Raw genomic sequence first — 24,235 nt, forward strand, 5'->3', positions numbered from 1 at the left:
AAAACTCACTTTATATTTGGACATTTACAGTATATACAGGTGATTCCTAAATTTATATCTCTAACTGAAATATATCTTCTTCTGAAATCCTGACCTCTATATCCAAGTAGATATAACACCTATTTAACAACTCTACCTGGGTGTTTCACAGGCAACTTTAATGTAACGTATTCAAATTCACATACCTTCAGCTTCAAACTCACATAGTTCAAGCTAAGAAACTGAAACATCCCTAAGGTTAGGGCTGCTACCTACCTAGCTTATTGGTTCGTCAGCCGAATCCCTGTGCATTTCTTACCATGTATCACATACATAGGATAACTAAGACCAGAGACCCCAGTACAAGATGAAAGAGAAGACAAAAAAATCCTAGATAAATCATCAAAAGGATCCTTTATTGTAAATGTAGATAGTACCATAATTCATCAAAATAATTTATAATAGTTAACTCTCTTAAATATAATCTTATAAATGATGCCTTCTGAAGTTAAATGTAATGTGGATTCAATCAGTTTATTTAAAACTATTTAGAACATGGTATTAGAAATTAAAAAAAAAAAATTAACTGTCATCTACAAAATCTTCTAAGAAAGGAAATCATGACAAGTTCCTGATCAGATAAACGCCACTCCATTACTTAAGGGGATTAAAAGGAAGCATAAATAAATCTGAATAGACATCTCCATTTCCTGGGCTTTATCCTTCTATACAAACCTGACTCTTTAGAGAGTTAAAACTGCATTCTGCTTTCCTACCATAAGTAAGAAATTCCTTAACAGCAGTTGAGAAATGACCTGAACCTCTTGGTGAACCATACTTCTTCACCTCCCGATGGTTACTTGGGGCTGCGACCTCTACTGTGTCTGCTGTCTCACCTCTGCTAGTGTCCCAGGCGTCTCCATGTTGAGGACAAGCATGACAAACCACCGTTCCAGCCACAGCATCCACCTTAACCTTCCAAATGCCACTGCTGTGAGGAGGAGCCATCACAGATGGCCATGGCAACAAAGCCTCCGCGACTCAGTGGATCGACCGCTCTCAGGCACTGTCCAACTGACACCTGGTACAGCCGATTATTCCTCTGAAAATAAAGTGGTGGCAAGAAAAAAATACCACCAGTTACTTGCTTTAAGTTAAAAAACTTATTGCCAGAATATGGTAAAGAAGAGACAGAAATCTAGAAGAGACGTGGAACATTTCAGATTACTTATTTATGGGATGCTACAAACTCAGAACGACCTTCTACAAGGTAAACAGAATATGAGTCCCTCTGCCATGCTCCCTCCCTCAGCCTCGTCTGTCCCCTCACACCCTCCCATCACCACTACGCACGCTCCTCACCCCGAAGGCCCACTGCTGGGATCCTCCTGACCCGTGGCACTTCATGAGCCGTGGTGGGTCTGCTGAGCGAGTTTCTGACATATCCAGGCAAAGGAGATTATTTAAAACCAATTCGTGCTCTTCATTATAAATCCAAATCTAAGGAAGAAAATAAAAGATCAAAACCTCAAGTTCTGCTTCAGATTCTGAAATGCAGACTGCACGACACTTCACACATTTGTGGAAGAATGGATTTATTTTGTATGGTCTCTTACAGCAGGAACAGACCAGGTTAGTTATCTGAAAATGGAGTGAATTAACACAGGAGAAAGTGAGGTGCAATTCCAGGAAGAAATGTAAGCAGTGGTTGAATTAACTTAATTGACTGTGTTTAATTGAGCACAAGATTATAGATCTTCCCCAATTCCAAGATTTCACAATTATACAATGCTTTTAATTCTCACACTGTGTAGAACTGAAGGAGCCCAGTGAGGCGGCTGGGTTGCCTTCTGTACACAGAGAACACCTGAGGCTCTGATTTTCATATTTCCCTCATCTGTTGGGCAGTGACGATGTGCATAAGCTGTCATAGCCCATCATCCTGCGGAACAGTATCCTCTATTCCCGGCTCATAATAACATTTGCACTGAGATTACGATCTCATTGATGGCCCCAAAGCAGGATTCTCCTTAGATGTGCAAATGATCTTTGAGGATAGTTGTCTTTATGGTGTCTCAGATTATTTTCAGGAACAAAGGCCTGAAACTGGCTGAAATGGCCAAGTGCAATGAATAAATTTATTCTCCAACATGCACCATCACTAAATTGAAAAGGAAAACGTTTTCTCCTATCCTCTGAATTATTTTATTCATTACTGCTTCTACCTCCAGGCCCAAAATGTATGCGTGCTGCCTCTGTCGGTACGAAGAGAAGGCTCCCCATCAGCAAACACCAGTAAAACAGAGGTGCTGGTGTTTTATAATCTGTGCTGTCTAACAGAGGAGCCGCCGGTCCACACGTGGCCACTGAGCACTGGCAGTGTGTCAAGTGTGACTGAGGAAAGGAAATTTAAACTAACCAAAATGAAATAAAATTACCAATTCAGCAGCCACATGTGGCTAGGGTCTAAGTACAATTCTGTGCAGTCACAACATAGTACAGATAGGAGAGTGTAACTCCATCTCCTCAAACCTCTTACAGTTTCTGGAACAAATTTCACCAATCTCATCCTACTACAACCTAAACCACCAAAACCTCACTACAATTTAACACTTCCATGTCTACAACACTGACACCTCTCGCACCCAGACGTGGCACAAAACCCTCTTTAAACCATGTTTTCCAGTATGTTAACACCTTAGATAGTGTGCATGAACTCTCCTAGAAATAAGATGTGATCTATGAAATTTCAAAGGACACACTCTATCCAAAAAGGGCCCAAGTGTTCTTTTCATTCTTGAATGACCCCATCCACCACTCAAATGGAAACGTAAGTAAATGAAGCTTGCTTACGACATGTTTTGAGCATTGCAATCTTGAGGCACTACAACTAGGAGATTAAACCAATGTTAGGTTATGCTATTTTATCAGATGCAAAGCAGTTTGCAGTAAGTTTTCTGCTTATTTTTAGGTTCACTTAGTATCGCTGAAACGACACGTAAGTTGAGAATAAATTATGTGAATGACATGAATTGAAATTGTGCTGTTTCCTCTAACTACTAAAAATCAGTTAGGAAAACTCAATTTCACAGAAAACTCTACAAAAGATATTCTGATTCATCCAATGCAGATTTAATGTTCTGGACCAGAAAGAAGATGCACATCCTTTGTCATTTCTAACAAATTCATATAGCTTTCAATTAATTCTATATAATTCAAATTCATTCTGTGTAACTGCAAAGTACAAATAATGCTCTAAACAAACAAAATATTACTATGACAAACAATGACCAGAGGTAGGGAAAATGTACAAAGGAGACCACAATAGTATTAGACAGATGATCTCTGAAATCTCTAAAATCATTCCCAGCGTAAACAACTTAACTTCAGCAAGTGGCGCTGGGAAAGTTGGACAGCCGCATGTGAATCAATGAAGTTAGAACACACCTTCACACCATACACAAGACTTAAATACAAGACACGACACCATAAAACTCCTAAAAGAGAAGATAGGCAAAGGCAAAACATTCTCTGACATTAATTGTACCAATGTTTTCTTAGGTCAGTCTCCCAAGGTAAAAGAAAAAAATGGGACCTAATCAAACTTACAAGCTTTTTGTATAGCAAAGGAAACCGTAAGCAAAACGAAAAGATAGCCTACAGGCTGGGAGAAAATATTTGCAAATGATGTGACCGACAAGGGCTTAATTTCCAAAATATACAAACAGCTTATACAACTCAACAACAACAAAAAGAAGCAACCCAATCGAAAAATGGGTACAAGACCTAAATAGACATTTCTCCAAAGAAGACATACGGATGGCCAACAGGCACAAGAAAAGATGCTCAACATTGCTACTTACAAGAGAAATGCAAATCAAAACTACAATGAGGTACCACCTCACACTGATCAGAATGGCCATCATTAAAAAGTCTACAAATAACAAATGCTGGAGAGGGTGTGGAGAAAAGGGGAACCCTCCTACATTGCTGGTGGGAATGTAAATTTGTGCAACCACTATGGAAAACAGTATGGAGGTTCCTCAAAAAACTAAAAATAGAGCTGCCATATGATCCAGCAATCCCACTCCTGGGCATATATCCGGAGAAAACCATAATTTGAAAAGATACATGCACCCCAATGTTCATAGCAGCACTATTCACAATAGCCAAGACATGGAAACAACCTAAATGTCCATCAACAAATGAATGGATAAAGAAGATGTGGCACATATATAATGGGATACTACTCAGTCATAAAAAAAGAATGAAATAATGCCATTTGTAGCAACATGGATGGACCTAGAGATTATCATACTAAGTGAAGTCAGAAAGAGAAAGACAAATACCACATGATATCACTTATATGTGGAATCTCAAATATGACACAAATGAACTTATCTACAAAACAAGCAGATTCACAGACACAGAGCACAGACTTGTGGTTGCCAAGGGGGAGGGGAGTTGGGAGAGGGATGGATTGGGAGTTTGGGATTAGCAGATGCAAACATTATACACAGAATGGATAAACAACAAGGTCCTACTGTATAGCACAGGGAACTATATTCAATACCGTGATAAACCATAATGGAAAAGAATATATATATGTATAACTGAATCACTTTGCTGTACAGTAGAAATTAACACAACATTGTAAATCAACTATGCCTCATTAAAATAAATTTAAAAAGACAAACAAAAAACCCCAAAACAATTTTTAAAAAGTCAGATTAAAATCTTGATGTCTGCCCCTCCCTGCTCAAGACTGACTGCCAGCAGCTTCCCTTTCCTTCACTGAAGGACACTGTCCACAGACTGGCTGAGAGCCCAGAGGCCTAACTCACCTGATTTGGGTCACTGTAGTCACACGCCTTGAGCACTACTAGGCCTCCCTTCTGACTTGGGCGGCCCTGGGCCGCCAGACACTTGTGGGTCTGGAGGTGATAGAGCTGTAAAAGAAGAGATTGCTCTTGACAAGCTGGTATGCACAGAAAGACTAATGTCAGAAGATGCCTTAGAATGCTAGAAAAGGAGGTTTTAGAGGAAATATTGAAAATATTATTCCAGAGGTATGGATTCTAAAGGTCATAAAAAGATAAGCATTGTTTTTATTACTGAATTCTAGCTTTAGCACACAGGAGCATCACAATAGAGACTTCAAGGTTATAGGCAATTTTAACAATATATGCAGGCAGTGTCAAGTAGAAATTCTACCTAAAGATACAAGGTTACTAATCTACTATAGGGGAGGAAGGAAATTAAATACCATCTCTCCACTAAAGAACCTTAAAATGAAACTCAGGAAATAAGAACAAAAGGTACAAACAGACAGTACATAATTAAATATAATATACATACCTAACTGGAGATAAACAGATTATAAATGCCATAGGAATGCCAAAGGTGAGATAAATAAAAGAAGCAGAGTATCTAGTCTAAGTAAAACGATTAGTTTAAATATTAAATGTGATAAGATATGCAAGGCAAAAGTAATAATGGTAAGGGATTTCAACTATATGGACATACACCGGTACCTATTTTTACTTAAAGAGAAAACACCTAATAATAATAAACATCTTGATGACTTTTATAAGATAGAACAACAAGATAGGAGAAGGCTCTAGGCTTAATTCTAGCCACTTAAAAATTGCTGGCATTGTGAAAGAACCAGGAGAGGGATGCCTTCTTTATAACACAAAAGGGAAATTCGGGCAACAATTACAATATCTACACTTTCAGGAAGCAAATTCTAAGAAATGATTCAAGAAAACGGTACGATTTTATGGGCTAGACATCTAAAATTGAAGTGATATTATAAAACTGAAGAAATTTTATAAGAACCAAAAGGGAATATCTAAAGAATTGTGGTTGATCAATGGGTTTCTGCTAAGCTCAGATGACTGCTCAGGACATCGGGTGTAAAACCTGACTTGGTACCACCACTTAGACCCTGACCACCATTTTTCACTTCCTGTCTGCAGTCAGTTCCAGAGCTGAGGCCAACAGTATACAGCTGCCCCATTTCTCCTTTGTTTTCCTTTTTGGACTGGTCTCTAACAAGTGAATTTTACACTCACTCACATTGCCTTTATTTGTATATTCACATTTATAGCTATCCTCTTGGAAGCCAGCACATAACTTAGAGAAGCCATGTTCTCTTTAACACTGGCAGGTAAAGGATCTTCATATAAACAGCAAAGATATTAAAATTTCTAAGGTCTTACACCTGAGTAGAGGAAATTCTCCTAAAAAAAATATAATGGAAGGCAAGCCAGAGGCTATCCTTAAATATTTTAAGTCTACAATGTCACTTATTATATCACACAACATTTAATGAAACATTTTGCTAGGATCACTTTCTTACCCTTCCACGTTGGAGGACTTTGGGGCGTTTTGGCCCTCTATTGATAAAAATGGGTTGCTGGGGTTTGGCATTGGGCCCAGATATCTGCATCTCTGGGTAAATATTATCCAAATACCATTTAAATGATTTACAATCCAACTTCTTCCTCAATTCAACACGCTCACTGATATTTCCATAGCTTCTGGTTCTCAGATCAGGTCTTAAGGAAAAATACTGCTCCTGAATTTAAAAAAGAAAAATGAAAAATAAGAGAATAGATTTTTTTGTTTAAATGAATCACACCTCAAAAAAGCTATTACAAAGAAAATACTGAGAGTTGCATATGGCAGAAGAGGAGGTGGGAAGGAATACAGTGTGTGCAGAGTCTTGACAGGGGAAGCAGGGGGACTGGGTCAGAGCAAAGCCCAGTGAGCAAAAGAGGAGCCAGGTTCTTGGGAGTCACAGGAGGGAGACAGGCGGATAAAGAAACTGAAGAGAAACACAGTTTCTTCTGGTGCTGGCTATATTACTTCTCACAGACTAGACACTTGGAAAATTTAAAAAGGAGTCACAACAAAAAATGAGTGAAAGACTGGGTAAAGAGGAGAGAGAGAAGAAACCCAGAAAGACATGGCCCTAAAGCGAAGGTCATTCAACAGAAATCGGCCAGAGAGAAAAGCAACCAAAGCCAACGGAGTTACCAGCCTTATCATCCATCCTTCTTGGTGAGAGATTTAATCTCACCTTATATTCATCCAGCCAAACATGTGCCAGCCGCAAGGAGTTGTGTGTCATGGTGTCCTGGCCCTCTGGAGAACCATACGGTCGCCTTTTCCGGAAAATGTGTCCAACTCTAGAGCAAGGGATGATGAAGAGCTTACCTCCACACATCCAGATCTGGTCAGAAGCAGAATATGTGTTAATAGTTCCTCACAGTGCTGTGAAATCGATGTACGAATTTTCATGAAAACAGGTGTTTGTGAAACCTTGCAAGATGCTTTATCTTATTAGATATAACTATTCAAATAGAATAAAGTCAAAGTGTATATTTTTAAAAATTATCTGTCTTTACGATTAAAAAGAAACAAAACTCTAAAACAATGTAATATTCTTTTACTACCCTGTGTCTAAAATTGTACTTACCATACATGTTGTTTTAACAGATCAAGGAAGTTGACCTTCAGGACTTAGGGACAAAGAATGCTTACTCATCAATCCTCTAATCTCAGTTTTACAGGTACTTTCTCATGAAACATAGACAAACATACACACACCACTTCTTAGAAAAAAAATTTTTTTTATAAAATATACAGAATAACTCTAGATTAAGATTCAGATCTTAGTTCTGGTCTAAATTTTGCCCTTGACTGAGTTACTTTATATAGTTATTTCAATTTTTATGAGACTCAATTACCTTATCTACAAAGACTGAACTAACAATATCTATTATACCTTGCAACTTTCAAATTCTAAAGATTAAGTAGGAAAATACATTTGCAAAAATACGAAATGGCATATGCACAAGGTATTAGGGTATCTGAATGGGGGAAATTCTGTTACGTAGACCAGGAGATGGGAGGCGGGGAGTGGGGCCCTCTGCTGAGAGAGAGAAATCTGAATTCCTTCCCTTGCCCTCTTTCTGCCTTTTCCAAAGACCGTCTTACCACCACAGCTGAGCCACAGACCCCACCCACAGCTGTCATCTGCCCAACTTTAGCAGCTGGAGGGAACGGTATATATAAAGGATTCAGTAATCTATACGCAGGTGTTGATATCATTTATCTTATCAGCTGTGCTACTCCTGAAAGTGAAATGAGGAGCTATTAATAATCTCTCCAGGAGAACAGGTGTGAACCAGGATGGTCTCGCACAGTCAGGAAAATCTGATGACCCCAACTATATATGTCTAGGGTTATCAAATAAGATTAATAAATGGACAAAGAAAGAACAAAACTCTAGATTAAATGCACATGAAGACTTCTTAATACATACCCAACTATTCATTACAACTATCACTTTTAAATTCTTACAAAATAAATGCAAGGCTTCTTATAGGCTTTTGATATTTTGAATGGGTATTATCCACATTATAGATTGTGGTAAAATAGTATTCATTAAGGACAATTTGTTAATAAAGACAGTCAAAGAGAATTTACAGAAAATATGGGATCATGGATGAAAATTATATTCCTTGCACACAGTTAATAATCAAGCATGCAAAAAAAAATTTACCCGAAATGATATTTCTAAATTTTCTCCTCCCCAGATATCCATGCCACTGTCATACTGTCCAAGTTCACTGAAATAGTTTCTGTTCATGGCAAACAATCCTCCAGCCATTGTAGGTGACCTAGAAAAGGAAAACAATTATTGTATCAATTGTATTGTCAATTATCTACTGTTCTTGCTTTAAAAAATTCAGTGCATCTTTAGAACATTACTAATAGAAACTAGATTAACTATTATGAAACATTTTGTCTGATTTATGAGGGAGTGAGCTGGGCCCCATAACTTAATTTTCTAGATCGCAAGCCCTGGCAAATGAAGGCTACTTTTCTAAGTATCACAAGTACTTTTAAAAATTGATTATAACTACTGTTGACAGAAATCCACCTGAATTATTTAATTCCTTCGACAGTCTCACAGAGCCACTGGGATTAAAAACTGAGCTCCAGGGCCTGCCAAGGAGAGAGCAGACAAACGTCACACTTTGAATTGGACTCACACATGTGTTAGACCAGTGGTCCCCGGAGACATTTTTAGCGGTCACAGCTGTGGGGGAGGGGTGCTACTGGCGTCTGATGGGTAGAGGCCAGATATGCTGAACACCCTGCAACGCACAGGGCAGCACCCGCAACGGAGAGCTCTCTGGCCCTAAAGGTCAGTCCTGCCACAGTCGAGAACCCCTGTGTTCCTGAGAACTGACGTGGACAGGCCCCACAGAGCCTGAGGCGGCTTCCAGTGACCTCACTGGCCGAACCGCACCGGGGGCGTGGCGTCTAGTGTTCTGAGCGGCCGCCCAGAAGAGAAGCCAGAGTCTCTGCAGGAGAAAACACCGCCCCAGGATGAATGTACCTCCATAATTTTTCATATACAATGCCCAGCATTAAACAAAAATAAACAAGCAAACTAACAAATAACCAGGCAATCAGGAAGATAAATCACATGAAAGAAAAAAATAAGAGAAACAATCTACAACAGAAACAGATGTGCAGGGGTTTCAAATAACGGAGTTATCAGGCAGAGACTTTAACTGTTCAGTATGTTCAAGCATAAAAGACAAGACTGAGAATTTGGCAGATAATTAGATGCTATCAATAAATAAACAAAATTTATGCATCTGAAAAACACTTCTGACAAAGACAGAAAAAAAAAATGTCAGCAGCCAATGAGAGATTACCTTCAAAAGAAAAAAAAATTAGACAGTTGTTGGCTTCTCACCAGAAACAGTGGAAGCCAGAAGGTTCTTGAATGATACCTTCAAAGTCCTGAAAGAATATACCTGCCAGTCTAGAACTGAATATCAAGTAAAATTATTCTTCAAAATAATGGTGAAACAAACAAAAAAGTAAACAAAAAACCCACCACTCTTTCCCCAACTTGATCCGTGAGAATCCCCCTGCACTCCCCTCTCTGCCTTTGCAGTTGATCATTCCTCCCTTTTCCCTCAGCTTGAAGCATCTATGTCCAGTGTCTGTGAAATGATGTTTTATCTGTGTCTCAGGATAAGAAACGGCAATCATTCCACCAGGTGCTGGAAACTGATTAGCCTTGAGGCAAGGGTTTCTAGGGCCACAACTCAGGGATGTGTATTTAATTACAGGGTCCCCAGAAACCCCTCTCCTGGCTACCACAAGCATTGGCTTCTTTTCTGGTCTTGGGAGCCAGACCTGGACTGTTACCTCAGAGGCAGGGGCCCCAGTGAACATGCTGGGGCTTCCTCTTTGGCCACAGCTGCGCTCCCTTGAGACTTGAAGACTGCTGGCTGTCCTGCAACATGAGCCACAGTGACCCTGCCTCTACCAGCTCACAAGATGCCTGGCCCCTCTGCCTAATCCAGTCCCCCCTGAGCCACAGGCTGCTCAGGAATCAGTTGCAGCCTGTGAATCAGGCCAGAGCTTGCTTCGAGCCCAAGAAGAAAGCTGTCTTACTGGTGGAGGCTGGCCTTCCAAATCCTGGAGCCAGCCCTGCCAGCCAGGGGTCACTTTTGCCCTTTGGTGACCACTGTTTTCTTTCTCTGAAATATCTTAAATAGGTGATAATGCTGCTGACTCAAATTTCCACGAAAAGGAAAACAAAAACTAGCTCGAGTGACACCCTGGTCTACTCCCCTCTGAGGAATCTTGTGGGAGAAGAATACTGTAGCTCCTGCTCTGTTTCCATGTTTCTGTTGGGAAAGAAACCCCGCCTGCCCTGGGGCGTTGGTGCTTTTGTCTGTGTTGCCATCCCAGGCCTGCGATAGGGGCTTGCGTCTGCGTTGTAATGTCTGTACCACGTCTGGGGAGCCCTTCCCACCTGTCCAGCCAGGCACTAGCCAACCCCTTGAAGAGGCCTCCATTTCCTTCCTATGATCCAAGGCACAGGGGACCCCACCTCCCGTGACCCCACCTTCAGGAGCTGTGGTGGCACGTGCATCCATGAGCCTACCCCTGGGCTACCTACCTGAGGCCCGCCTCTACCCACAGTCCTGTACAGGAGTCGAGTAAACAGGATGTCTCTGAGCCCCTGTCCCCAGAGGGCCGGCCAAGGGCTGCCCGCCAACCTGGCTCCATCAATCCTGCAGGACCAAGTGATAGTTGGCGGGCTCTGCTACCCAGGCCCTCTGCTACCTCCCACCCTGCCATCTGGCAAGGGATGGGCCCTTTTCTGTGAACTGACAACCTGTGGAAATGTGACCAATTAGTGTGAAATACATGTTTAGCAAATGTTAGGTACTGTAGTTGAACCAATAAATGTGAATCCTTCTGCACACACACACACACACACACACAAGGTGAAACAAAGACATTTTCAGAAAGAGAGGAATAATCGACTGAAGGTCCAACCAAAAGAAATACTAAAATGTGTTCTTTAATCAAAATGAAAATAAATCCTAGATGGAAGCTTGCAGATGCAGAAAGGATAAAAAGTAACATAAAAGGGGAGATACATGGGTAAACGTAAATGAATAATGGCTACATAAAAAAGTCTTGTAGGGTTAAAAAAAAAAATACACACGTGGGACTTCCCTAGCAGTCCACTGGTTAGGACTCTGAGCTTCCACTGCAGGGGGCCCAGGATGGATCCCTGGGTAGGGAACTAAGATCCTGCAAGCCGTGCGGCACGGCCCAAAAGTACAAAACCACAAACCACCCCACCCCCCCCAAAACACACGTGTACATTTCAGCAATATAACTTGAAGGGGGATAACTGGAGTATGAACATTCTGAGATCCTTGCATTGTTTGGAGAAAATACCAATCTATATTACACTTTGATATGTCAAGTATGAAGGCTGTACTTTCTAAGGTAACCACTAACAGAACAGTAGGTAAGAAGCTATAATGTCTAATAATGGGTGGCAGCTGGGAACAGAATAATTGGAATTCAGGCCAAAAGCAAGTAAGAGCAGAGAAAAAAGAACATAGAACAGATAGAAAGCAAATAGTACCATTGTAATCATAAACACAAAAATGTAAGTAGTATTACTGAATGTAATCAACTAAGCCCTAATTAAAAGACAAAGTTTTCCACACAGGCTTAAAAACAAAACAAAAGCAACTACATGCTGCTTACAGGGACACGTGGACACGTATAAATATATGACCACAGGAAGACTGACAGCAAAAGGGAAGAAAAGTTGCACAATTAAATACTAATGAAAACAAAGCTGGAACAGCCATATTAATGTCAGACTATAAAGTGAAAGTTTCACTACTGTAGAAGTACAGAATGAAATACAATTCATAATGATAAATGATTTCATCACCAGAAGATTTAATAATTCTAAATTGTCATGTATCTATTAACATAGCCTCAAAATATATGAAGAAAATATATAAAGAACTACAAGGAGAAACAGACACACAATTGTAGTGGGAAATTAATATACCATTTTCAATAACTGATAGAACATGTGAATTAAAAATTAATAAAAATATAGAATATTTGAACAACACAATAAACTTGACCCAACAAATACAGCATCTCATCTTTAACAACTGCAGAAAATACAAATTCTGACCACAGTGTAAGCTAGGATTAAATAACAACTATAAAGTTTCCGTATGCCTGTAAAATAATAAATGCACTGCTAAATAACCTACAGGTCAGAGAAGACATAACAATGAAAATATTTTGAAATAAATGACGATAAAAAATGATATATCAGTTTGTGGGATGCAGCTAAAGCCATGATTAGAAGAAAATTTATCATCTTAAATACATGTATTAGAAAAGAAAAAAGGCTGAAAATTTAAAAAATCTAAACATCCAACTCAAGAAGTTAGCAACCTTGATATCATAAAAGTGAAACAGCTTACAGCCAAAAGGGGAGAAAAAGTGGAAAAAAGGAGAAAGCGGTGCTCATAGCCTCACTGTTCAAGGAAGAATGTCAAATGATGCTGTCAAAAGTCAACAGAACGGGGCTTCCCTGGTGGCGCAGTGGTTTGGAATCCGCCTGCCAATGCAGGGGACATGGGTTTGAGCCCTGGTCCGTGAAGATCCCACATGACGTGGAGCAACGAAGCCCGTGCGCCACAACTACTGAGCCTGCACTCTGGAGCCCGCAAGCCACAACTGCTGAGCCTGCGTGCCACAACTACTGAAGCCCGTGCACCTAGAGCCCGTGCTCCGCAACAAGAGAAGCCACCGCAATGAGAAGCCCATGCACCACAGAGAGGAGTGGCCCCCGCTCATTGCAGCTAGAGAAAGCCCATGCGCAGCAACAAAGACCCAACGCAGCCAAAAAAAAAAAAAAGTCATAACAAGAAACAGATTTTTTTTTTAAGTATCAAAAGGAACCAATACAGTAACTAAATAATCATCCTACAACAATAAAGGGAACATGGGAGTGATGTAAGTGAGCTAAATCTTCATTTTTCCAACAGAGAGGGTCTATAGTTGGTTTTATGTTGAAAAGAGGACTATGCATATAATTTAGAGTTCAGGAAGTAAGAAATGGAAGACCAAAAATAAAAATGGTTAAAAGAATTTGGGGAGAAGGACTGAGAATGGGGAGGGAAGGGTTAGAGCCGGCCACCTGTCATCCTACGTTGTTCTATACTGTTTATTACTGTGAATACATGCTTTTGATTAAAAATATTAAAAACTAAACAATGAAAAACAAATACCCATGAAGATGATGAAACAGGCAAAAACTGGCCACTGCCCTACAACTACGAACGAGAACACATGTAACAGCCCGAGGGACTTTCTGCTTGCACTGGCAAAGGGAAGCTGGAAATGGGGTCAGCGCTCCTGTCTGCCTCCAATCACAGTTCGTGAAGTCGTGGAGCCCAGAAACACAGAGGGACAGTCCCCAGGGGCAGCCCTGCTCTCCTGAGAGATGTGCTCCAGCATCTAACTCCCACCTGCAAGGCTGGGGAGCAGAGGGTGGGTACAGACCAGCACTGAAAGCCCTGGTAGGAAGAAGGGTTACAAGCATGTGAAGACTAGAAGACAACTGAGAGCTGGGTGTGCTTTTTTCACGGACTTCACAAAGAACTGCAACAGATTCTCTCACAAAGCCTGAGAACAGAAGACAACCCATCCTGCCAGGAGAGCACCTCAGCCACCTGAGCTGGCCCAGCTCTCTATCAGCCTCCCCTCCAAGTCTGGTTCGGATGAAAGGAAGCTGGCAAGTACCCAAAGGCCAGCTGAGGAGCCAATGGCATTCTAGTCACCTGAGGTGTGGGGAAAACGTTATCAACTAAAGGTGAAGACATGCATTTCTATGACTGGGCAGTTTCAGTCCTGTAAGCTAGAAGCCAAGAGTGAGAATGCTGGCAACCGCACTATTTGTAAGGTGGAAAAAAACCACTGAAAACAACCCAAATGCCCTGCCCACGGTAAACTGGATAAATGTTATGATACATTAGTATAACAGAATATTATACAGCAATAAAAATGAATCAACTATATAATGCAGCACAGAGGCTTTTAAAGCAATATTGACTCAAAGAAGCAAGACAGTGATGAGTCCCATGGCTTCATTTATATGAAGTCCAAGAGTAGGGAACTGGACTACATTACATCATTTAGAAATCACACATAGGTGGTACAACTCTCCAGGAGAGCAAGGAAATGATGAGTGGGTCAGGGTAATGACACCTCTAGGGACAAGGGCAGGGGCTGTGACCAGGGAGGGGTATACAGGGGGCATGTGGGTGCTATTTCTTGACTTGGTGGTAGTTTCACAGTGTTCACACTATAATCATTTATTAAACTGTATGCATATATACATATGTATGTATACAAATGATTATACACTATAATCATTTATTAAATCGTATGCATATATACATACATACTTTTTACATATGCTATTTTTTACAGTAAAAATGTTTAAAAAAGGGACTTCCCTGGTAGTCCAGTGGTTAAGAATCCACCTTCCAGTGCAGGGGATGTGGGTTTGATCCCTGCCTGGTTGGGGAACTAAGATCCCACATACCGTGGGACAACTTAGCCCGCACACCACAACTACTGAGCCTGCATGCTCTAGAGCCGGTGCGCCACAACTAGAGAGCCTGCATGCCTCAACTACTGAGCCCACGCGTTCTGGAGCCCGCACACCGCAACGAAAGACCCCGTGTGCCGCAACAAAGATCTCGCATGCTAGGGCTTCCCTGGTGGCGCAGTGGTTGAGAATCTGCCTGCTAATGCAGGGGACATGGGTTCGAGCCCTGGTCTGGGAAGATCCCACATGCCGCGGAGCAACTAGGCCCATGAGCCACAGCTGCTGAGCCTGCGCGTCTGGAGCCTGTGCCCTGCAACGGGAGCGGCCGCGATAGTGAGAGGCCCGCGCACCGCGATGAAGAGTGGCCCCCCCGCTTGCCGCAACTAGAGAAAACCCTCGCACGAGACGAAGACCCAACACAGCCAAAAATAAATAAAATAAATAAATAAATAAAGTAGCTATTAATTTAAAAAAAAAAAAGGTCCCGCATGCTGCAACTAAGACCCAATGCAGCCAAATAAATAAATAAAAATATATTTTTTAAAAAGCTGTATTAAAAAAAAAGTTTAAAAGAAAAAGTAGGTCTAAGAACTTTAAAAAGTACAAATACAGACAAACGTCTCTGAAATCTACATGAGAAATTTAAAAGAAAACAAAAATAAGGAGAAATAACATATAAGAGATTTATAATATGAGAGAATATGGATGAAAATTGAAAATAATTCACATACGATGACTCAGTAATTGTACGAGTAGGAATCCATCCTAAAATCCTAATTATAGAAAAGGCTTATGTATTAAATGTTCTTCACAGTACCACTCACACTAGCAAAGAACTGAAGATGTGTTAACGACCAATGCAATAACCATGGTATGTGATATAAACAACACAGCACAGGGGGTCCTCCCAGGCTATCCTATGCAACAATTATCCCAGGATACTGTTGACTTCTTCTGCCTTTCTCACTAAGATATAAATCCTTGAGGGCCTGGACAATTTCTTATTCATAAATCTTTCCTTAGGACTTGGCAGAGTACGTAAAATTCAGTAAGCACTCAAAAATTTTTAATGGACAAACAAGTTAAGCCAACACTTTTGCTTCCTGCAAAGGAAAAGGAATTATCTTTGAGTAAGTTTCCTCTTTTGGGAATTTTTCACACATACAGGAGAAATCTTACTTTATTGGTGCAGTAGCTCCGTCTGTTCCTCCGAGCTCAGAAAGGGGAACGAGGTCCCATTTGAAGTGCAGCCCCCAGTTGAATCCTCCCCGCACCACAGGGGACGAGCTGTAGGCCAGCGTGTCAGCGCTGATGATGTCGATCACCGGGCACACCACCGTTTGCCGGTCGTCCCGGATGGCAGCCAGCAGGGGCTGCAGCCACATCACATTCACCTCGCAGTGGCTGTCCAGGAACACCAGGACTTCTCCTGGGGAGGCAGACAACAGAGGCCCTGAGAGCTGCACCGCACTCAAGTTAGGTGTGGCCACCAGTTCACGTGCTGATGCACTTACAGGCGTGAAAGGTAACTGCCACCCTTGCAGCCCAAACTATTAAACCAGTACTCAGAAGTCTGTTAGCCAGGAATTCTGTCTGAAGTGTACTGCTATGATTGAAGAACATATGCAAACAATATGCACAACCTGTGAAAAAATTTACAGACGATTCATATTCTCCTCAGTAAAAAGATTCAAAGTCTCACAGGAACAATTCAGTTCTCTGGACAGCCAGGTATGGAGCGCGGTGCAACGATAGTGGTCAGCTGTGCGTATTTTTAGTACAATTATTGTAATGGAAATATTCATAAGTTTAGTATGTATTTCCCTGCCTGAGTAAACAGAGGTTAGAGAACATAACTCATTTTCACCGGTGATCGGACACATGACCCAGTTATCGATTATGACTACAACACGGCGATTCTCAGGAGTGAGAGAAGCGTGCAGCCCTCTCACCACGTCAGCAACACAGCTCCCTCCTCCTTGGATTCACCACTTGACTGTCACGCACTCGTTTCTTTTTCTTCCATTTCCCACCCTTCCTTTCTAATCCCCCCAATCTCATCAGCCACGGGATGCTCTTTTCTTCTAGTTAGTAAAATTAAAATCGTAAAGATTTTATCATGCATTTTTAACTCCTCTTGATAAATGTGAGCAGGAGTGAGGGTTTCTTTGATAATCCCAAACTTCTTTGATAACTTAATGGTTATTCTGAACAGCTGAGAAACTCAGAATCTCATCATCAGACAGCATTATTATTTTTCCAAACGTTTATCCATGAAATGTATTGATACAGATTTTACGTGAATTTCATAAAGCACCGGATGCATCCTATTCAAACTAACAGTAGCAGAAACACCTCCAGCAAGAAAGTTCTCCAGGATGACAGCGACTTAGTCGTGCCCTCAAGGCCGCCTGTGAAGGACTTTATGAGGCCGTAAAGAGCACGCTGCTCAGCAGACGCCGTTTAATACAGAAAATGAGGCAGAATGTTCAACCTGCGCGCTATTCAAGTGAAGGGAACTCAATTCAGTCAAGTTTCCTCTGAGGAGAAAATGTATAATAGCTTTTTTTAATTCTAAAAATGTTACTTTTTCAATTAAAGCCAATTTAACTAAATGAAGTAAGGTAATAACAGTCACATTGAACCTGAGATTGATTTCCCAAAAACTGGCTTATTTTTTGACAGATCCTAAACTATATTTGAACAAGGACCAACAGATCATAAAGAAAAAAACTAAATGACTATTGTTACCTGAAAAACAATAAACTCTCAGTAACAATATACTATAACAGTACGATGTTCTGTGACATAATCTTGCCATTCCCTACAAATACCCCACAATTTTCTCTCTATCTCGTGCCTTCAATATGTCAAAACTAGACTCTAAAGAAGAAAAATCGCCTTGAATTCAATCTGCATATGACTGCAGACTGGATGGAGGGGAGCTACTTCTCATTTTTTGTTAATTGCTCCTGTTCACTGCAGGTTTAAGAGAAAGGAGGGAAGAAGAAAGAGTCTAAAAATGAAGTCACAGCTAAACCCAGCAAATGGGACAGTGGGTATACAAGGAGGGGTGGTGGCAGAAAGCAATGCCAACCACTTAAACCCCAGTGACTGGTTATCTTGAGGAGAGCAGTATATGGGAAGGTAGGAGATTTTTTTCACTACTAGGGAATGCCCCCACAAAGTTCTGGAATTTTAAAATTATCTTCATGATTTTTTTTTTTGCCATATCCAGGCATTACCTGCAGTATTAGATACCTAATATTTTTAAACAAATTCATTTGTTTTAACTTAAATAAATGTATTTTAAAAGGAAAAATTTTTATCAAGATCATAAATGAAAATTAGGATCACCAACCTTCCATAGAGGTAACCGTAAAAAGAAATACATTTGAATCGATATAATGTAACTGAAGAAAAACCAGAAAGGCAGACCACTGAGGACTCGAGTTCACCTCCTTGGAGCCTGTGCTTTGGGACAACCGGGTTGGAGTTATGGAAAGGCCTTTCCCAAACTGAACAAGCCTCACCTTTCCTGCTGGCAGTGCCCACTAAGACACCACCTTTCAGAGACTGACTCAGGATTAGGAGGGCAGGAGACTCAGAGCCCTCATCACTCAACACCCACCAAGAAAGGCGAACGGGAAGTTCTACCTGTTGCGTGGGCTGCTCCAATCATTCTTCCTCGAATCAATCCCTCACGTTTTGTATTTCTTATTACTTTAATCTTTCCAGGGAGGTATTTTTGGATGTATTCATCTAGTTCTCCTTTCACATCATCTGAAAATGAAGAGTCGCACAACTGTTCAAACCACATGAGACATATGCACAGACATTTTGCAGATTCTCTAGTCATGGCTGGTACTTGCGACAACAAATTTTTAGGCAAATATAGAATCTTCCTCTGCTTTATTTTAAAAGAAGATCATAGCTTATCTTGGAAGGAAGAAAATGAGGGTTAAGAGTTGGAATACTAGCCTAAAGGAATAGTTACTTAAGTTATAGACTTATCTGTATTTCCATAGCAACTAACACAACACTTTGCATAAAGAATGTTTGAAATGAGTATCTTGAGTGAATGAATGTTTGGCTGACTGCATATGAATCAGATTTAACACAAAATGATATGTAAATATCTTTTGTTTCAAAGTGATTTATTAAGTCCTACTCCATTTCAGAATAGTTGAGAAACAACTTCTATTGCCCTACCAAGAATTATATAATAGCAGCAGTAAATACATTCTTTTATTAATTTAGCACCTTCCATGGGCACTAAATATTTTTTATAAATTCTAGCTCATTTACCTTTAAATTTCATAATAACTTCAAAGATCATATAAGATAGTAATAAGTAATTCTTTCCATAGTTAGTATATAAACCATCGTAAATGATCATGAATTTTCGCTTTTAGAAAAAATACCCACAAAATGAAAAATACAGGTTTACTTAAAAAAAAAAATTCAACATCATAAATTCTAGAATTATACTACTTAGCCAATCTTCTACTTGGTCCAGACTCAAATTCTTGGTTTTTTTAATCATTCATTTTTGAAATTAATTTTTTTTCTATTTCTATGAGATTTCAATAGTTATCAAGGTTTGAGAATTCTGCACCCATTGGTCTCAGTGTACATTTCCTCATTTTGTATACTTAAGTATACTTGCATACCAATTCTGTTGTTGATATATGAGAGATGCTTAATAAACCCTTGAGTTGTGAAAAAATATGTAATTGGCATACAATTTATCAGTGTATCTCTGCAGGTTACTGTAATGAAAATAGCAGAAGGCTTGGAGTTATGTAGACTAGGGGATCAACTCTACCACTTAACAGCTACAGGATCTTCAGCAAATTACTTAATATCTCCTCCTCTGTAAAATGGGGATACAACCTCTCTCACAAGGTTGAGGACAGCCCTCCATCCTGCTGTGTGTACATGAAATCACTTTTAGGAAGAGTCTATGTTGAATTAAAGAAAGGTCTGAGGTATGTACTGCATCATAAAATACTGGCCTTCAGAGATCATCTAAGAGCTATCAGAATGCAATCCACCTTATCTAGAGACAGCTGATGTAACAGACTGATGAGATAAACGTAAGCCAAAGCATTATGTCTAGTTAAAAAAGCCAATCTCCAAAGGTCACATACTGTATGATTCTGTTTATATAACATTCTTGAAGGGGTGATGGAGCTGTCCAGTCTGTACCTTGACTGCAGTGGTGGTTACAGAAATCTACTCATGGGATAAAATGACAAATAACTGTACACACATATTGTACCCATGTTAAATTCTGGGTTTTGATATTATACTATAATGATGTACGATGTAACCAATGGAGGAAACTGGGTGAAGGGGTACACAGGACCTCTTTGTAACTTACTGTCTATCTATAGTTATTTCAAAATAAAAATATTCTTTTAAAAAGGTAAGCCAAGGGAAAAATTTCAAGGGCCAAATTTGGGTAGCACAGTTTGAAAACAGATTACAAAGATAATGCAGTTTCTCTGAAATTACCCTATAATCAGGCATTTAATTGTGGTTGGCTCTGTTGCAACTGTGTACATGAGGGTCCTCCTATCCACTAAGTACTGCATGGTCAGCTCTGCTGACGTGGTCAGTACGACAGTGAACAACAGCACAGACCCCACGTTGCCAATTACAACAGTCCTCACCGAAGTCACTGTCATCGTCCACGAGGATAATTTCGTGAAGAAGCCGGGCTGGAGTGCGGTCTAGCACGCTGTGCACGGTCCGGAGCAAGGCAGAAAAGGCTTCGTTGTAGAAACAAATAACAACACTAGCGACTGGCAGATCCGTCGGGTAAGACCTGTCTTTACATCTGTGAAGACGAATATGGGAAAATTCTGACATTTTAAAAGCTCAAATGTTTTAGGTTATTATTCACTAAACATTAACTGTCCCCTTTGTTCGGCCTCTTCCTTACATTATTAACAATTTTTTAAAAAGCGTTTAAGATAACAATGTGTTTTCTTATTCAAGAGTTTTACATTTGTTAATGATTTCTCCCTCCAGTACCTGCAACTCCGCTTATTTTTAGGTCAACGTTTTAAAAACTTGAATTTTTTTTCTTTTTTGATACATAAAAGTGTGTTTTTACTAAAATCACTGCAAGTTTTTAATGCAGCACTCATAAGCTGATGTTCAGTTTCTTCTCCTCAATGAGGTTTCAAAAGGAAATAATGGAAATGTGAAATTATGTATTTGAAAATTTTATTTTTTGCCCAATAATAGAAAAAGATTTGAGTAAACTATGATGTATATCAGGATAATGGAAGAGCTTCCATGTAAGCAACTATTTGATAAAAAGGATTAAGTGGCTTTAAGCAACCACAATAAAAAAACCCACTAACTTAAACAATAAAATCTGGAATTCCATGTTCTTTTGCATGGTATACAAAGCCTTCCAATGTCTGGGCCCTGCCCACCTCCAGTTTCTTGCCATTCCTCCACTACAGGCAAAGTGAACTGTTTCAGTCCCTTTGACAAATAGTATAATTTTATGCCTCGATCTGTTCCCTATATAGGGGAAAACCTTCCCTTACGTCACTGCTCAGTCATCACCCTCTATGAAGCCTTCCCTGGTCATTCTGCTTTGGAGGACCCCATTTCACCAACTCCTATCACAGCCCTCATTCTTGTGGTACTGCAATTACTCACTTCTTTATCTACCTCCCCTGCTAGACTCTAAGCCCTGTGAACCGAGAGACTATGTCTTATTTTGTTTATTTCCAGGGCCTAATAGAGAGTCCAGCAAACAAAAGGTTCTGAAACAGATCTGTGGAATGAATAACTGATTGACCATATGAATGAAAAGCCTTTGAAGAAACAAAAATAATGAAAACAGAAAAGTGAGATGATGAGTAGAATTCTTCACTGATATTAATTCCTTTTTGCCATGAATCCAATAAACAAACACTTAAAATAAACTTATGCTTGGATGGTTAATTATATGCAGGTAGCACCTCCCTCCTCTTTCCCACGATTTTAAATTTCAAAAGAAACACAGCAAGCTCTAGAAGTTTGTCAGTACAATCTCAGACCATGTGGCTTCAAGCATAACATGAGTGGAAATCTGTCTTAAGTTTTCTAGTATCCTGAATAATAAGCCTAATTGCAAAATATTAACACCATCCCCATGACTTATTATGCTGGCACTAAAAACACTGTGTTATTAAAGTGATTAGCAGAAACCAATAAGGAACATACGCTGCATTCCTTGTATCTGGCACATCTCTATGGTAGCCCAAGCGGTTACTAATAAGCATATTGAAGGCATGTTTCTGATACCCCAAGTCTCTCAACTCCTGATCACGTTCATTAAAAATCATACCTGCAAAAGAGTGACGTCACAGTCAGTACATTAAATCTGGAAAGGAATGCTACAATTACTGTTATATTATGATCCTAACGTCTTATAACCAGGTAATAGCCATGTTTCTCAAATCTAGTTTGTCTCCATTTTCAAAAAAGTAAATTGAGGTTTAAGTCAAATTTTTATCAGTTTAGCTCAAAGAGCAAGTGTGCCTTAACCATAAAGACACCTGCTCACTAGCCATAATCTTAAGACTATTTTCAAGAGAAAAACTTACCCATGACCAAGAAAAAAGAGACTTAATGATGGTTTTTCCATAAAAGCAATAGATAATAGAACCCCATATGGGTCTCAACAGGCCCCAATTAATGCAAGGTTTTTTTTGGTTTCGTTAATTTTTGTCTGAAAAAAAAAATTTTTTTTTAATGGCAAGTTTTTATATGAACGCCTCCCCTAAAAAATTATACTACTGATAAACCTTTCTATAAAGTCTCTGGTCAAGAAAAGTCCTCCACAGATCTAATCAAGATCATTATAATTTAACATCTTTGCTCTAATATTGCCAGAAATCTTACCTTTACCAAGAACAATAAAGCCTCCTCTTGCTTTCTCTCTTTCCCACATAAAACCTTTAGCCTCTCCTCACAGAATGACTCCCTTGTAACAGCATTTCTCAAAATCTGGTCATGGAAAACTAATTCCACTGGACATTAATAGACGTTAAAAAGAAAAAAAAAGATTTCACGGTCAAATAATTCAGGAAAAGACTGGATTTTAAAAGTCAAGTAAGGGGGGCTTCCCTGGTGGCGCAGTGGTTGAAAGTCTGCCTGCTGATGCAGGGGACACGGGTTCGAGCCCTGGTCTGGGAGGATCCCACGTGCCGCGGAGCAACTGGGCCCCTGTGCCACAGCTACTGAGCCTGCGCGTCTGGAGTTTGTGCTCCGCAACAAGAGAGGCCGAGACGGTGAGAGGCCCGCGCACCACGATGAAGAGTGGCCCCCGCTTGCCGCAGCTGGAGAGGGCCCTCGCACAGAGGCGAAGACCCAGCACAGCCAAAAATAATAAAAAAAATAATAAAAAAAAAAAGTCAAGTAAGGGAATTCCCTGGTGGTCCAGTGGTTAGGACTCAGCACTTTCACTGCTGGGGCCCAGGTTCGAGTTGAGTAGGTTTCTTTTTTTTTTTTAAGAATATTGTTTGTTTTATGGATTCCCAGATGTGAGAGGATGAAATACAGAATGCAGTGTTTCCCCAATTATCTTATTTATCCCTATGATTTCTTCTAAGTGTTTTATAGTCTTTGATCCATTCTGAGTTAATTTAATATGACATGAGGTAAGGGTTCAACTTCACTCCTTTACATGGGGGTATCTATTTGTCCCAGCACCATTGGTTGAAAAGACCATTCTTCCCACATTAACTGCTCTTGGCACCCTTTCTGAAAATCAACTGACCACAGATGTTACTTGTCCTTAGGTATTATTGACCATAGATGCTACTTGACCACAGAAGTCACAGAGTATATTTTCAGACTCTCAGTCTATCCTTTGATCTACTGATACATATCTATTCTTATGCCAGTATCACACTGTCAGGAAGTTTTGAAATAGAGAAGTGTGTGTTCTCCAACTTTGTTCTTTTTCAAGACTGTTCAGGCTATTCAGAGCCCCTTGCAATTCCTTATCAATTTTAGAATCAGCTTTTCCATCTTTTCAACAAAGGCCATTGGGATTTTGATAAGGTTTACATTCAATCTGTGGGTTGCTTTGGGTGGTACTGACATCTTAACAGTATTTAGCATTCCATCCATGGACCTCTTTCCATTTATTTAGGTCTATTTTTATTTCTTTCAATAGTGCTGTGTAGTTTTCAGTGTACAAATCTTAGACCTCCTTGGCTATATTATTCTTAAGTACTTTAT

The 24,235-nt window shown here is 40.0% G+C and overlaps 1 protein-coding gene across 7 annotated transcripts in view; it reads right to left on the bottom strand.

Moving 5' to 3' along the window:
* Positions 1-374: 374 nt before the first annotated feature.
* GALNT11 (polypeptide N-acetylgalactosaminyltransferase 11) overlaps positions 375-24,235 on the bottom strand; it is a 48,650-nt gene continuing 24,789 nt past the window's right edge. For 5 of the 7 annotated variants that reach the window (XM_036863898.1, XM_036863901.1, XM_036863899.1 and 2 more), the window contains 10 exons: positions 22,211-22,334; positions 20,656-20,822; positions 18,635-18,760; positions 16,157-16,406; positions 8,555-8,672; positions 7,067-7,219; positions 6,344-6,562; positions 4,824-4,928; positions 1,342-1,479; positions 375-1,081 (listed from right to left, as the gene is read on the bottom strand). In XM_036863898.1, the coding sequence (XP_036719793.1) occupies positions 950-1,081; positions 1,342-1,479; positions 4,824-4,928; positions 6,344-6,562; positions 7,067-7,219; positions 8,555-8,672; positions 16,157-16,406; positions 18,635-18,760; positions 20,656-20,822; positions 22,211-22,334 (1,532 nt within the window). In that variant the 3' untranslated portion in view covers positions 375-949. Of the gene's footprint in view, positions 1,082-1,341; positions 1,480-4,823; positions 4,929-6,343; positions 6,563-7,065; positions 7,220-8,554; positions 8,673-16,156; positions 16,407-18,634; positions 18,761-20,655; positions 20,823-22,210; positions 22,335-24,235 lie in introns of those variants that run through there. The other 2 variants (XM_036863903.1, XM_036863904.1) reach the window with 2 other exon arrangements.

Source organism: Balaenoptera musculus, chromosome 9, assembly GCF_009873245.2.
Source record: "Balaenoptera musculus isolate JJ_BM4_2016_0621 chromosome 9, mBalMus1.pri.v3, whole genome shotgun sequence".
Lineage (NCBI taxonomy): Eukaryota > Metazoa > Chordata > Mammalia > Artiodactyla > Balaenopteridae > Balaenoptera > Balaenoptera musculus.